The 16,398-nt window shown below is 38.5% G+C and overlaps 1 protein-coding gene across 4 annotated transcripts; it reads right to left on the bottom strand.

The window, feature by feature from the left end:
* Positions 1-952: 952 nt before the first annotated feature.
* kmo (kynurenine 3-monooxygenase) lies at positions 953-16,260 on the bottom strand. 4 transcript variants are annotated; one of them, XM_089012585.1, is made up of 15 exons: positions 16,046-16,259; positions 15,635-15,704; positions 15,465-15,562; positions 15,299-15,374; positions 13,959-14,048; positions 11,916-12,003; positions 9,101-9,266; positions 8,963-9,034; positions 5,678-5,799; positions 5,039-5,186; positions 4,902-4,959; positions 4,120-4,202; positions 2,310-2,411; positions 2,161-2,220; positions 953-1,210 (listed from the first exon to the last, which is right to left on the bottom strand). In XM_089012585.1, the coding sequence occupies exons 1-15, from the start codon at positions 16,106-16,108 to the stop codon at positions 1,064-1,066; spliced, it is 1,443 nt and encodes a 480-aa protein (XP_088868711.1). In that variant the 5' UTR covers positions 16,109-16,259; the 3' UTR covers positions 953-1,063. The 4 variants fall into 4 exon arrangements, with proteins under 4 accessions (XP_088868711.1, XP_088868713.1, XP_088868709.1 ...); XM_089012587.1 differs by lacking the exon at positions 15,299-15,374 and adding an exon at positions 12,906-12,954 and having other exon boundaries at positions 16,046-16,255; XM_089012583.1 differs by having other exon boundaries at positions 8,963-9,266; positions 16,046-16,260.
* Between the last annotated feature and the right edge of the window lie 138 nt (positions 16,261-16,398).

Below are 16,398 nucleotides of genomic sequence, written 5' to 3' on the forward strand. Positions count from 1 at the left end.
TCATTCATTTGTTGTGCGCTCTGTATGTAATATGTGTGTGTGTGGGGGGGGTGTTAAATATTCTAATGGTTTCTCCAAATTCATAATGACCCTGAGAGGAAACTGTAACTACAATGTGGCCCGCAGCAAAAAAATGAGTTTGACACACTTGCACTTATGTCTTTATGTCTGACATCCACAAAGAATTGCCCTGCCATTTGCTTCATTCAGTGTGTGAGAAGAAAAGAGAGTTGGGGCAACTTGCCCATGGCAATGTGCCCGCTCCTGAGTATTTTTGAGTGAGAAAAAACATTGAAAACCTCTCTCTTCACCCAAACCGGCTCCATATAATTTTTTTCTTCCCCACCTCTTATCGAACTCTGAAAGGTCATCAAGGGGACCTTCAATTTGAAGATGTGAGTGACATCACCATGACAACAGAGCTGCAAAAGAATCTTTCCAAGTCAAGGCAGAGAGGGTTTGTTGGAGTGTACCATCTAAGCACCATATATATATATATATATATATATATATATATATATATATATATATATATATATATATATATATATATATATATATATATATATATATATATATAGTAAAGTCTCGTTATATCGATATCGGATATATCGATAGTCCCGGTTATATCGATATTTTTTCGGACTCCCTTGGATATCGATATAACGAGACTTTACTGTATATATATCTATATATATATATATATATATATATATATATATATATATATATATATATATATATATATATATATATATATATATATATATATATATATATATATATGTGTGTGTGTGTGTTTGTGTATGTATTGTGTATGTATGTCTATACATATGTGTTTTTACATATATATGTATGTTTTTACATATATATATGGATGTGTATATGTACTGTATGTATGTATACATACTATATCCATTTCAACATAATCACTCACAATAATGAATTTAATTGAGCGTGATTTATTTTGTCTCTTACAATGCAGTTGTTTGATTCAATCCATTCATCACTGCAAATGATGTTTTAATTGCTGCAGTCAGATGTAAGAGACGTGGCCGAGTGATTAGGAGGTCCAAAATGTAGCAAGCTTGTTCCATATTTTATCAGTGGGGATGCTGAACTTGTTGATGTGTGGGGAATTTTTACTGAACAGGTAAGAGCTTCCCAAAATGGCTCCTGTAGCAGCAAATAACAGGCCCCGATTTATCATCTGTCAAAGAAATATTGGATTAGGACTATAATGCTTCATATTTTAATGAAAATAGTACAACAACTAATACCTGGCCGGCGATTTATCAGCATCCAAGCAAGAAAATAATAATAATAATACATTTCTAAGCACCTTTCAAAACTCTCATGTTTCAAAACTGCGGGTGAGCGGCAGCCACATGCGCCAGCGTTCACTCAACCCGGAATCACTCAAATAGATAGAAAGTTAGCTAGCTAGCTAATAGATGACTAGTAGATAGCTAGCTAGCTAGTTAGATAGCAAATAGATAGATAGCTAGGTAGCCAGCTAGCTAGTTAGATAGTGAATAGATAGCTAGCTAGGTAGCCAGCTAGCTCGTTAGATAGCGAATAGATAATAAATAGATAGCAAATAGCTATCTAGCTAAGTAGACAGATAGCAGTGAATAGATAGCAAATAGATATCTCGCTAAGTAGACAGATAGTATTGAATAGATAGCAAATCGATAGCGAGCTAGGTAGTCAGCTACCTAGTTGGATAGCGAATAGATAGCCAATAGATAGCTAGCTAGGTTGTCAGCTAGCTAGTTAGATAGCGAATAGATAGCTAGCTAGGTAGCCAGCTAGCTAAAAAACAAAACAAGAACAAACAGAACCAAACTAATTCGGGAATGGCACTCTTCATTATATTTTCAATTCCCGAATACATTCGTGAATGGCAGTGAATGACTTAAAGAGCACCTGCAGCTACACAACCGAGGCGAATTGGGGCGCAGTCTACGGAATTCAAATGTACTGTGTGGCACTAAAGTGGCTATAGGGAATGTAATTAAAGCCATCCTGGAAGGACCATCATATTTTATACGTCCATTTGGCGTGAAACACTTTTTTAATTTCTTTTTTTATTGTCACCACATATGCGGTGCTTAAGTGCAGTCTATCAGTGAGCGGATGTATGTAATCCAATCTTACTTTGTCTTGCCAGTGCCAGTGATTGACAGCTTTATGGTAACGCGTTCTTGTGAATGTCACCTTGATAGGGGTGGAGAAAAACAAAGAATTGGTCATGGAATGAAAAATGCGCATAAAATTCCACCTGATATTTTCCATTTTGTACTTGCCATGGTGTAAAGTGGGATGATTGTCTTTGGCATGAGAAAATGGAGGACGTTATCGACATGCTTGCGAAAAAGGAACCATTTGGAGTTGACATGCGCTCGCATCTGGAAAACAGACAGACAATGGGTGTGTAAACACTTTGTAGTCCTGATAATGGGTGAGAAATTACATTTTCGTTCTTTAAGGTATCGCTTAGAGTTACTTTTAAGATCTGCGTGAATAATAGAAAAAGAGGCTTACGTTATGAGAGTATCACTTTGAATAATAATAATAATAATAATACATTTCATTTATAAGCGCCTTTCAAAACTCTCAAGGTCACTTTACAGTCACAAGATACATTTTGTTCTGTGGGTGAGCAGGGGCAACCACATGCGACAGCGTTCACTCAACCCGGAATAACTCAACTAGATAGAAAGTTAGCTAGCCAGCTAGCTAATGGATACAGTGACTAATAGATAGCTAGCTAGCTTATAGATAGCAAATATATAGCGGCTAGCCAGAATAACTCAAATAGATAGAAAGTTAGATAGCTAGCTAGCTAATAGATACAGTAACTAATAGCTAGCTCGCTCATTATTATCTATGTGTGGAACATATTGTAGTCATGTTGTTCGAAATGTTTTTTTAGTTTTCACGGTGTTCCCCATTTTTGGAATATACAATTTGATGAAGAAAATGAGATAATTCAATGTTTAAAGGACAACCAACACCATTTTTTTGTTTCCTAACCGACATCAGAAAAACGTTTTATAGCATCTAAAATACCCAAAACACACAGGCTGATATTTTTAGTCAAATGCAAAACACCAATAAAAGTGACTTAAAGTGTCCCAAAACTGCCACAAAATGAGCTCGGAAATGGCGAGATTCAGAAAGACCCACCCCCTTGTTCGCGACGTCACGTCAGGATACTCCTTCACAAACTGCCTTGCTCCAGAATCAAAACAATGGCTTCAGATTCGGAGAAGATGCTTTCTTGTTACTCATCTAGTTATGAATATGACTCAAATAGTTCTGAAGAGGAAAGCATAAATGTTTGCAATCGATTACAGAAGTCCTTCAGAATCAATGGACTATAATGTAGCACCCCGAAAATGCACAAGATGGCGCCCAAGCTCTGTTGGAAATGGGCTGATTTGTCTGCTGGGAATTTGTGTCAACTAGTATCAAATAGTAGTCTTGGTGCAACACACAACGATTCACCATCGCGTTATTTATGTTTTTTTCCATGAATATTCAGTGCGAGTCTTAAAACGTAAAATATAGCTATATGTAGTGGAATCTTTGTAAATTACACTCAGTAGAAGTCATTTGAAATGACTTTACTAATTATGGAAATATGGAAAATCACAAATTCTGTCCGCAGGTGTCGGTTGTCCTTTAAGTCTCATTGAAGTTTGTTCCTCTTTGTCATATACATTATTTGGTCATTTTCACAATATTTGAGTCAGTTGGCATTCACGTTCCTTATTTAAAATTTGCGGGCCGTCTCCAAGATATGCATTACACAAATTAGCTAAAAGGGGGATTACATTCATTACCGTAAATCAGATCCACTTTAGCAACATCTGGTGTTTCCCCAGATGGCAACAGAATGTCATTAGCTGTATATAATTGCCATTTTAAACAAATTCACAGACGCTCCCCAACTTACGGACATTCAAGTTACGACATTACGGTACATACGAACATTTTTGCAGTTGATAAAGTGAGTAGCGTCTGTATATGGAAAATGTTTTAAAGTATGTAATTCATTGTAGGTGCGCCTTATAATCCTGTGCGCCTTATACATAGAAAATACGGTATTACCTCAATATAATTGTACATTGCCAGGTCTGCGATCGCATGGTCATCCGGAACCCGTACTCTGCTATACTCTGGGAGTACAGCACCTGTGCGCAAATGATCAAATCATTATGTCAGTGTAAGCTCTCAATCATACAGGAGTGATCCATCGATGAAAAGGTTTCTTCAGCCGTCATCTGTACTTCTTTGAAGGTGTCGGACGTTTCGCTTCTTATCCAAGAAGCTTCTTCAGCAAACTACATTTTTTTGCTGGTAGCATTGGACCTACATATATATCCCTACTGTCCAGACGTGGCGGTGCCGGACTCTGCTATGATAGGTCCCAGCTCTCAGGTTGGGGGCAGCAGAGGACTATTCACTGAGGCTACACTGATTACGTCTATTGTCCTGACTGATTACTTCTGTTGTCCTGCCTGATAATGGGGTCTACGACTGGCCTGATTGCACCATTTGCTCTGGTATCACCTCATCAGCATAACTAAGCCTATGTTGCCTAAGAAGTCTGTTGTACGAACGATCCAAATTAAACATCACCACCATGGCGATTTAGTGAAGGGTTTTGCTGTTTATATACATATATATATATATATATATAGAGGGCCAAAACTACCAGCAAAAAAGTTTAGTTCTCTGATGAAGCTTCTTGGATAATAAGCGAAACATCCGACATATTCAAAGAAGTACAGATAACGGCTGAAGAAACCTTATCATCTATGTATTATTATATATGTCAAATGATTTATTGGAATTGATCCCCCACCATTGAGCATATCACATGCACTTACTTAAATCTTCATTGAACTGCTCCATTATTTCATCAAATACAATGCAATCCTCAAACCCCTATAAAAAGACAGATAAGAAAAACAAATATTTGTATTCCTTGACTTACTATACGGTTGATTCCCTTTGTGTCACTTACTGCATTCATTCCCTGTCCGTAGAAAGGCACCACTGCATGCGCCGCGTCGCCCATAAGGACACATTTTTCCCCAATGTGATAAGGGGAGCACTTAACGGACACCATGGCCTGGGCAGGCAATCGAAAATAATCTCTTTTGAGAGCATCACTGCGAGATATAAATAAGGGGGAAACAATATTATTCAACGTGTTTATGTCTGTTTGTTTGGACAGCGACATTTTTTGTAAACAATGGCCGTCATCCCATCTGAGTAAACTAAAACAACTGTTTGTGGAGTGAACGAGCCAGACAGACAGAACGAAAGCACACATTTAGTTATTTGTTCCCCATGCTCCAAATGTCGGTGAGTGAGAGAAAGCCCGGAGCGTGGCGCTCATGATTTCATGCTCTCTGTCTATCAGCTACAACAAACACTTCACCTTCAATCAAAACTGAGGTGGCAAAAAAAAACAAAAAAAACGTAAGAGTCAGACTTCAATTTCACACTTCACAGGTTGTGCTTCTCTGGGTTGATGAGATGGAAATATTCCAGGGATGGCATGGCATGGTTGGATGGGAGGACAATAGGGAAGGAGGATAAAACGGTAAAATCGAAGAAGATAGAGAGTAAGAGAGATAGAGGTGACAAAGGTGCTTACACTCCTAATAATGGTATAGCGTCAGGAAAATATTTGTGGAAAAATTCAATGACTTCGTCTCCCGTGGTGATCTTCTCAAACTCTTCAAAGGGCATGAAGAGAGTGCAGGTGAAAGACTTGTCCTACGAAGAAGAAGAAAAAAGATTCCTATTGATTTCAGATCTTTTCATTCAGGAAGATGACTCTCTGAGGTGTTGTGAGAATAATAATAATAATACATTGTATTTCGAAACGCCTTTCAAAACTCTCAAGGTCACTTTACAGTCACGGGATCAGTTGTTCTGTGGGTTAGCAGCGGGAGCACATGCACCAACGTTCACTCAAACCGGAATAACTCATATAGATAGAAAGTTAGCTTGCTAGCTAGCTAATAGATAACTAATATAGATGACACATCCCTATTATTATTATTAGTAGTAGTAGTAGTCGCCGTATTAGTCATAGTAATAGTCATAGTAGTAGAGGTAGTAGTATCTAGCTAGCTATCTATTAGCTATATAGCTATCTAGCTAGCGAGCTATTGGCTATCTATTAACTAGTTGACTAGCTAGCTTTCTATCTATTTGACTTACTTCTGGGTTGAGTGAACGCTCGCGCGTGTGGCTGCCGCTGCTCACCCACAAAAAAACCTATCCTGTGACTGTGAAAGGCGCTTATAAATGAAATGTATTATTATTATGATTATTATGTACAATGCTAATGTAAGCTTGATATATGCTAGCTACCCAAAGTGATGCTGAAAGAAGCCAGTGTGGTTGCCAGGTTAAAAATGTATCGGTTCATGGAAAAGACAATGCTTTATTGCTTACAGCTGTTCGTGCTTAGGACTCAAGAGGCGTGGTATTCTAAATCAAGAAAACTATGTTTTACTAATGTATCACTTTAATTTGCATATGCTCTCAATAAATAGCTTGGCAGAGGGCTGCAGAATTCAGGCGTCTGTCATGAATGACTGCGTCTCCTGCCGGCAGTAAAAGACAATCTTTCTGGATTCGAGCCTTTGTCCACAGTGTCTGATCGAACATCTCTGACAAGGACTATTAAAGGCTTTCTGATTCTGATTCTGATTCGGATAATCATTCGAATTAAGTGGTAAGTTTAGCATCCCAGTATTCAAAACCCTGTTTTGTAGCCACTGCGCTGATTTAATCACAATATCAGCTTAGAAAAAAATACAAAAATAGCAACACTGGCATTATTAATCATCAGCACATGACATTTAAAATTTCAATCTGTCCTTTCTGAAATGTGGTTATGACCCATCCCCAATTATATATACAAATACATTCTTATAAAGCCATGATGGACATCCTGTACTTTTGATTTCACAACATATCCTCTATATTTGTCTATAACAGGGGTGTCAGTCATTTTTTGCCGCGGGCCACATTGTAGTTATGGTTTCCTCTCGAGGGCCGTTATGAATTTGGGGAACCCATTAGTATGTTTAAATCCCTTCAAATATTACATATAGAGCACACAGCAAATTAATGAATAACTCGTTTTCAAATCTGAAGTCAAGAATAATGACTTTTATTGTGGTTGACATCCAAAAATATGAAATTTTGGCTCAGATTTTAGCAATCATCATGGAATTTAACAAGTTTGATTTGCTTTCGCGGGCCGAAAAAAATGATGTGGCGGGCCGGATTTGGCCCGCGGGCCTTGAATTTGACACCTGTGGTCTATAAGGTTCAATGCATGGTTCTGTTCCGTGTATTGTACCTGCAAAATTAATTCTCCATTTTGAATAACAATCTTGTAAATATAGCCCTCCAGACGGTGGAAGTAATGACTGCCATTATCACAGCAGTTGTTGCCATCAGTAAAGTTCTCCCTATCAGGACTGATTTTCATTATCTTTGTTACCATGCATCCGAAGCAGCAATATTTCATTAAAAAATTCTTACTCCAAAGACATTTTAGAAGCTAAGGACAATGAGTGACACGGCTGATGCACTTTTAAGTCTACTGCTTTAACCTTGTCTCCCTTGACACAGTAAAGGAGCAGTTGCTGACTCAGCGAAGCAGAAAAATCATTTTGGGATTAAGGACAGGAGAGACAGAGAAGAGTTTTAATTGTTGCCTTGGGTAACTTGGAACATAACGGACAGCATTGTTGTATAAGAAGTAAGTTAAATCAAAAGGTGCAAAGACATTTTTTTGCAAGGTAATGTAATGTCGGAGATGTTTGTTTGGACACTGTGAACAAAGGCTGGAACACAGGAAGACTGGCTTTTACTGCCGGTAGGCGACGCAGCCATTCATGACCGACGCCCAACGTCTGCATGTGCCATGTGCCAAGCTATTTATTGAGATTACAGTGATACCTCAGCTAACAAACTTAATTGGTTTTCAGAAAGATTGTGTAAGGCGAAAACTTCATCTACCAAACATTTATTTCCCATAAGAAACCATTAAAAATGAGAATAATCCGTTCCCAGGTCCCCATAAAACGTCATTTTCGACTAAATAAACCTTAAAACTACACAAAATATACATTATTTTATGTATAATAAATGTCTTATGGTATTGTAATAAAACCGTGTGGTTTGGTGTTCATCTGCGGAAAACTAGTCCCCCTAGTCTGCCAAAAACTAGTTTGTCAGCCAAGACTATATGCTCGCAAATTTAATATTCGTTAGGCAAAAAGTTTGTGAGCTAAAGCGTTCGTAAGCTGAGATATCACTGTATATGCAAATGTAAGTGATGCATTAGTAATACGTAGTCTTCTTTATTTGAATACCACGACACTGGACATCCCATGTTACAAGCACCAACATCCATAAACCAATAGAACATAGACATTTTAATGGGTTGTCTTTCCAAGAACTAATAGATTTGTAACCTGGCTAATGAGCTCTTCCTGCGAAATTCTGCCCAAGGCCAGATCTCCTACATGAGGATGACAGTTTAACAGGCTGTGTCTGTCCACCTCAGATTGACCAGATTTTCTGTGCTTCCATTGTGGGCCTTGTGTTGGGCTAATTTAGCATGAAACTTTCATCATTGAGGGCTTGTCATCACTTGAACATTTCAGAACCGATTATGCTTTTAAGTGTATGCAACTAAAGAGATACAGTAAAGTCTCGTTATATCGATATTCAAGGGAGTCCGAAAAAATATCGATATAACCGGGACTATCGATATATCCGACCCTGTTTGCATGGAATTTTCTCCGTGCGTGCATAGAAAGAGTATCGATATAACCGGGACTATCGATATATCCGATATCGATATAACGAGACTTTACTGTATATATATATAAATATAAATCCCACTCACCAAGTTGGGGAGCGCAATCATCATGAACGTATTCCGGGGCCAAATATGGAGATAATTGGCCTTCATGGCAAACTGAGGATGGACACAAACATATTTGAGTCTGAAAAGTTTGATTATTACACTGGAAAGAGAACTGACCTCTCCATTGACAGGCGACATGGTGAGCTCCTTGTAGCCATGGGGGATGTAAGTTTGACTGTAGTCAAAGCGGCTTTGACGAAGGAATTGCTTGCGAACAGCCGAAAATGCTCCATCACAACCCAAAATGAGGTCTGCTTCAATCTGCTTTGTGGATCCGTCCGGCCTGAAAAGCACAGGGTCTCACATTATGTACACTTACATAATCTACAATCATCAGATCCAAGATTGTACCAGGGTGTGGTTCATTTCAATAACTTTGATCATAATGATGATTGAAATCCTATTTTTTGGCATGTTTGCATGAAATTTGACCAACCACAGCAAACAAACACCATTGGTGACCCCCACTGGAGAAAAGGACTGCAGTTCCAGGTATCAATCCCTTGTCAACCTGGTGGTAAGTAATGAACATAACCACAGCCTCCCTCTTGGCCTTATTATTTATACTTCACTCACATACCATTTTTTTCAGTCCTGACAAAAGGTGAATCCGTCTGTGACTGACGGATGTCCATTTTACTGACAAATGACGACTCGGGGTGGTGGATGAAAAGGAATTCATCTGAATAAAGTAAGCGTGGTAAGTATGAAAGCAATCAAGGGCAGAGAAGGTGACTCATGGCTCATTCAACTGACGACATTATTGGCCTTCAGACATGGTAAATGGCATTTCACTTCTACAGCGCTTTTCTACATTTGGTACTCAAAGCACTTTACACTGTCTTCTTGCTTTATCTACTGATGAGACAGCATCAGGAGCAAGCGTGGGCTCAGTATCTTGATCAAGGGCACTTTCACAAGATTACAATGACTGGGGGTTGAACCCTTCATAGAGATTAGACAGAATAAGAAGTTATCATATTTAAAAGTTTCATGCTGTTATATGCTTAGTGATATAACATGTGTGACTCGAATACACAATTGAAGCACAGAGAAACCTAGGGTCAATCTGAGGTCAACAGATACAGCCTGTTAAACTGTCATCTTCAACTAGGAGATCTAGCCTTGGACAGAATTTAGGACTTGGGAAACTCATTTATCACAGAAGTAATTTACGACGTGAAACTCCTTCACACGAAGAGCTCATTAGCCAGGTTACAAATTTATCAGTTCATGGAAGAGACAATGTTTTATTGCTTACAGCTGTCCGTCCTGAGAATTCAAGAGGTGTGGTATTCTAATCAAGAAAACTATGTTTTACTTATGAATGTCTTTAATTTGCATATACTCTCAATAAATAGCTTGGCAGAGGGCTGAAGAATTTGGGCGTGTCATAAATGGCTGCGTCTCCTGCCGGCAGTAAAAGACAATGTTTCTGTGTTCGAGCCTTTGTCCACAGTGTCTGATCGAACATCTCTGACAACCCCAAATCTCCGGTTTGTGAGACAACCACTGCCCCACCGCGCAATGCATAAAATGATAACATAAAATCATCACACTGCAGGATTTAAAACAATGATTTCTTTTCATTTTTAACGAAACAATTAGATATGTTGACCTCCAGTGCTGTGTTCACTGCAATTCCCTTTGGTAAAATGACCTTGAAGCGTTGTTAATTAGGTTATAAATTATATGTTGAATTTACCTCCAAAACAACCAATTCGAAGGCTAGCGGCAAATGTTACACACTTCAAATACCACCTAATGAGTGATCACTCCAGACAGTAAACATACCCAAGGCTACATTCACTCAGTGGAAGCAAATTAACATCACTAATGCCAGAGTTAAAACAAAGAATTCAAATGAGCATCACATGCTTCCACGTTAGCCGAAATATACAAAATATTATACACGTGTGATTGTGTGTTTGTGTGACCAGTCTTGTGAGGACCACTAACATTTTATACCATACGTAGTGAGTACATTTTTGACAAGTGAAGACGTTTTGGCCGGTCCACACAAATTCTTCATTCTTCTAGAGGGTCTATATATGCATCTGTTAAAGTTTCAGAGAGGTCCTCACAAATTCACCCAAAATGATTTTTTGGTGTGTATTTTCATTTCACTTGAATACACACATTTTTACTCACTGTGTGTGTTTATGTGTGTGTGGTTAATGAGAGGAAAAAAATCAGACCACAAAAAGTAAAAAGATATTTTAACCAAATTCACTACAGGGGTGAAGACTTTGAATGTACCCATTCAGAAACCTCACTCCTGCTGTTATTGCAGTTTCAAGTCCACTTTTTATTTCTTTGTTTTTAAAGAAGTTGAAGTGGGAAATGGTGTGACATTTAGTGTTCAAATGTAACACGTGTTCTCTAAACTTATCAGCAACGCTGGTCCTCACTCCTTATCTGGAGTTATCTGGACCTCACAAAACCATTGAAACAGGAGTGTGTGTGTGTGTATGCGTGTGTGTGTCTCCACCATGTAGAAAAAACATGCACATGCATGTGTGTTTGTGTCTGGGCCAAATGCTTCACACACTAGGTCCCCACCATGAAGAAAAAACACACACGTGTGTGCCGTGAGTGTGCTTGTGTGTGCGTGCGTCTGTTTGTGTCCGTGTGTGTGGGCCAAATGCTTCACACACTAAGTCCTCACTATGTAGCAAAAACATGTATGTGTGTGTGTTTGTGTGAGGGAGCCAAATGGTTCACACACGAAGTCCTCACCGAATAGCAAAAAAGCGTGTGTGTGTGTGTGTGTGTGTGTGTGTGTGTGTGTGTGTGTGTGTGTGTGTGTGTGAGCGTGCGTGTAAATGCGTGTGTGTGCATGTGCGCATGTGCGCATGTGCGCATGTGTGTGTGTGTCCATGTCCATCTCATCATGTTAGTTCCCACCTGTGTCAGTCACATCAAGGTTTACCTGCTAAAGGTCATTAGCCCCGATTCAGCACTCCAGTCCAGTAGTTTGTGTTCAAAGTGCAACTTGGTGTTTGCATATGTCTCTGCCTCTGTTGGGAGTAAAATGTTTGGTTATTTTTCAAAAACGTTTGCATGGCATAATTATATCTATCCAATTTTGGACAATTTTTAAATGCTTATTTAAAAAAAACATTCTTCCTGTGCATGTGTTTGTATAGAGATGAATGATTTTTAAAATATCGTGATACGTACTTCCAATGCGGGAGTCTGATTTGTCCCGATAAAATAATTAAAAGACAGATCCGTGCCATCACACATTATCTCACAGCAGAGACCGATGAACGACATGAATAAAACAAATCCATTTTACACTGATTAAGGTGAACATAATGCTTTAAACTTGAATTGAAGGAACTATCAAATTAATGGTTCCGTGCTATCAGAGATTTTGTTTGAAATCTTGAGTTTTAGGACTACATAAACATTCAATGCAGCGTAAGAAACCTTACACTCTTTTCTTTCATCAGAAAAAAAAAAAAAGTGATACGGGTCTGGAGTTATATGAGCTTGAAATGAGGGCGGCTGTCCAAAATACAATGCAATACATACATATTGGTTTATATAGGGACAAAGCGCTAATATGGGAAAAAAAAGGATAAGCTGCCCCCTTGTGGAAAGGAAAAAAACATTGCCAGAGGCCATGGCCAGCGCTTTATCTGCACCCAAAACAGAAAAAAAAACAAAACCCGAACCAATTCGGGAATGGCGCTCGACGTCATATTGTCAATTTCCATGATTAAATTAAATAAATTATAAATCTGTGATTTAATCAGCCACCATAGAACATGTTTTTCAAGGGGTTTGCAGATTTTATCTTAAGTGCTACCCTAATTTGCTCACTGTTATAACTGCAGTCGTGACATTTCTCTGCTCAGCGTTAATGCATTGAGTTATTTGAGTAGAACTATGGAAAGCCGGATAATGGTCTTACCTGTGAGCAGTTGTTTGTTCAGATTGGCTCGGTCTACTGACAGGATGTACTAAAGTGAAAACAATGTGTCGTTATTATGCAGTGCTGCTGTTAGAGCAAATTCGGCAGCATATTGTTCGGTGAAAATGGAAGAGTAGATGCCTCTGGGCTTCAAAAATTAATGATAATTTCAATGTTTTTCTACCATCAGCAATATGGAAATAATAATTCTTCGAAACATTAATGGTATTTAGTTGTTTTGGTCTAATTGGGTCTGTGTGACGCTGTATAGAATTATTCGAGTTTTTCACTTTGATGATCATTCATTAAAAATGCATATACAGTAAAGTCTCGTTATATCGATATTCAAGGGAGCCCAAAAAAATATCGATATAACCGGGACTATCGATATATCCGACCCTGTTTGCATGTAATTTTCTCCGTGCGTGCATAGAAATAGTATCGATATAACCGGGACTATCGATATATCCGATATCGATATAACGAGACTTTACTGTACATGCTGAAATGAGGCAACAATGAAAATATTGTATCTTCAAACTGGTGTGAGATAAATTGTAACAATGAAGAATGTATTCCATGGCGGGAATGACGCTTGTGAGATTAATTAATTTAGTACTACGCCAATGTATCTGCAAACATTATTATAAACATCAATGAAAATGTTTCTTCAGCCATAATCTGTACTTTGAAAGTGCCGGACGTTTCGCTCCTCATCCGAAGAGCTTCGTCAGCGAAATAAAGTTGTGCTGGTAACTCTGCTCCCCCAATCTTAGAACAAGGACATATCAGAGCAGATGTCTGGCACTGCCACCTCTATCCATTAGGGATACATATAGGGCCAAAGTTACCAGCACAACTTCAGTTCGCTGACGAAGCTCTTCGGATGAGGAACGAAACGTCTGACACCTTCAAAGAAGTACATATGATGGCTGAAGAAACCTTTTCATCAATGGACCACTCCTGTACGACTGAGTGCCTACACAGACGAACCATGGGAGTGACATGATTCTATTGGTAAAAGTGGACACGGAAAGTATTGTAAAGGCTCACCTGGCCCTTTTTGCCATATGGAATTGGAGACTGCACACCGTTTAGGGAATGGATCATTCTTGCATGCATGGGGATTCCCTGAGAAACAATCTAAAAGACAAAGCAACATGTTGAAATGAAATTATTGTGAGATTATACTCACTATAGCAGTTGTATCATGCTTTGTATTAAACTATGTATTTTTGAATACAAGAATGAAGTAGTAAATACTGATTGGCATTTGACTATATTTCCTTAAATGTAATTGATTCTAAAGGAACAAGTACAGTGATAACTCAGTTTACGAACCCCTTGGCTTACAAACTTTTCGGTTTACGAACGTGATATTTATGAACATTTTACCTTGGCATAAGAACTTTACCTTGGCATACGAACTTTTTTCATACACGGAGCTGCCTCAATGAGTGATTTGTCGTTCGCGAACGAGCCCGTTCTTCTAACAACAAAATGGCAGCTGACTGTTTTTGTCCTCTATTCCCCGCCCACAGTCTTCGGTTAAAGCCACGTGATTGGTCAAGAACGCAGCTTGGGGCGGGGGGTGGTTTAAACATTAAAGAGACAGGCAGACGACAGTGAGAGAGCTTCAACTTTGATAGTTCAAAGGTAGATTGTAGACTGCAAGGTTAAAATATCCCATCAATCAGGCTCCACAAACAACCCGTGCAACACAATTGATGAGGAACTAGATAAAATTATGACAGAGAAAGCACCTACAAGGGATCATTCCTCAAGATGGTGAAAGAAGGTTACGTTCCTCATCAAGTGTTTAATGCTGATAAAACCGGCCACTCCATTCCATCAAGCCATCAACGACCATCACAAAGGTAAATAAAATGACTTTATTATATAGTACAGTTTATTTCTTTAATTATAATACCATGGCACATTTATTATACATAAAATAGCATATATTTTGTGTAGTTTTAAGGCTTAGAAAATTACAAAGTAGAAAATTATGTTTTATGGGGACCTGGGAACGGATTATTCTCATTTTAATGGTTTCCTATGGGAAATTAATTTTTGGGATACACACTTTTCACCTTACACACTCTGTCTGGGAACCAATTAAGTTCGTAAGCCAAGGTATCACTGTAATTGCTTTCTAGTGTATAAAACTTGCGCATATCAATATTTTCAGCATTTCTGGTTGTGAGGACAGATGACATAACATGTTACAAATTAACTGTAGGTCATCTGACGGAAAAAGAATAATAATAATAATACATAACCTAGGGGTTGTGTAATAGGTTCATTGACGAATCTGTTGTCAGTCTTTTTCGAGGTTGAAATGACTGTTTTCAAAGGTGAGTTCAGTTGTTCAGTGTTAGTTCAGGTCAGACCTTCACTTTGCAGGAACACTCGGCTAGGTGAAGACGATCTCCCAGATTGGCAAATGCGCAGCAAGCTTACGCCTGTCTAAAAATCCAGATCGCTCCTATATGTTTCCTTGTCAACTCCATTCACATGTCTGATGTGAGTAGAGACTTATAGTATGAAAGTGCAAACCTTGACCTCCATTCCGACATGCTTGAGTGACTGACGGCCTCTGTGAGATAAAGCCAGGTTGATACTTCTCCCCTTCACGATTTTTGCTTGCCGGATATCTAGCCAAAAGTTCATACATTGACTTTATTCTGATCATTTTGTCATACAATCAGATGAACTCTTGATCATACCATCCCGTGTTTCAAACACATGCACATCAAAACCTCTTTTGGCGAAGAAGCAGGCATTCAGTGCACCAACCTAAAATAAAACATGGGTGTTCTCGTCATTGCTGAAAAAATTAGATGAAATGGACAATATTTATTGGAATTTATACATTCATATAAATCTTGCATGCTTATTTAGCTCTCATGCTACATTTGTTTCTCAGGAACAGCAATAATGTTCCTTGGTAGGTTTTGGACCAGGCTCCATTGAATTACTTTCACTTCATAGCAAACATAAAATGAACAGTTGTCATTGCATTTTAATTACACTCACTACTACAATACTTTTACTTAAATTAGGCGAATTTGGCACACAATAGTCAATAGCATGAAAGCACTGTGTGACAATGAATATTTACTTTCACTTTGTCTTACCAGTCCACCACCCACCACTGCCACAATTTTTTTCTTATTCAGCCTGTCGGTTGATTCTTCCATTCCTGCTCAGGTGGTCTTTCACTCAGTCAGTAGGTCTCGTCAAAAAGCCTCTTCAGCATAACAGAAGTGGGTGCAGGGTATTTTTTAAAAGAGGAGGAGCAAAGTAAATGACATTTACTTTCAAAATAAATACACGTTAACATTGTCTGACCGACATGATGTTGCCCTTTGTACTTTAACCTAATGGGTATTTTGGTGAGACTGTGCTGATATGAAGTTAAAAACAAATAAGGGTGGCTTGTGCGTTTACATATGGAGGATTGCATTTTAACTGTGTCTGTTTAGATCAT

The sequence above is a fragment of the Hippocampus bargibanti genome, linkage group LG13, assembly GCF_051943395.1.
Source record: "Hippocampus bargibanti isolate YZ-2025 linkage group LG13, ASM5194339v1, whole genome shotgun sequence".
Taxonomy (NCBI): Eukaryota; Metazoa; Chordata; class Actinopteri; order Syngnathiformes; family Syngnathidae; genus Hippocampus; species Hippocampus bargibanti.

Bases quoted from the DNA above. Each gene is read 5' to 3' on its own strand.
- kmo (XM_089012583.1), bottom strand. From the start codon at position 16,108: ATGGAAGAATCAACCGACAGGCTGAATAAGAAAAAAATTGTGGCAGTG. The intron at 15,563-15,634 runs GTATGATCAAGA...ACTTTTGGCTAG, and splicing joins TGTGTTTGAAACACGGGATG to ATATCCGGCAAGCAAAAATC. The intron at 5,800-8,962 runs GTGAGTGGGATT...TCTTCTTCGTAG, and splicing joins TGATTGCGCTCCCCAACTTG to GACAAGTCTTTCACCTGCAC.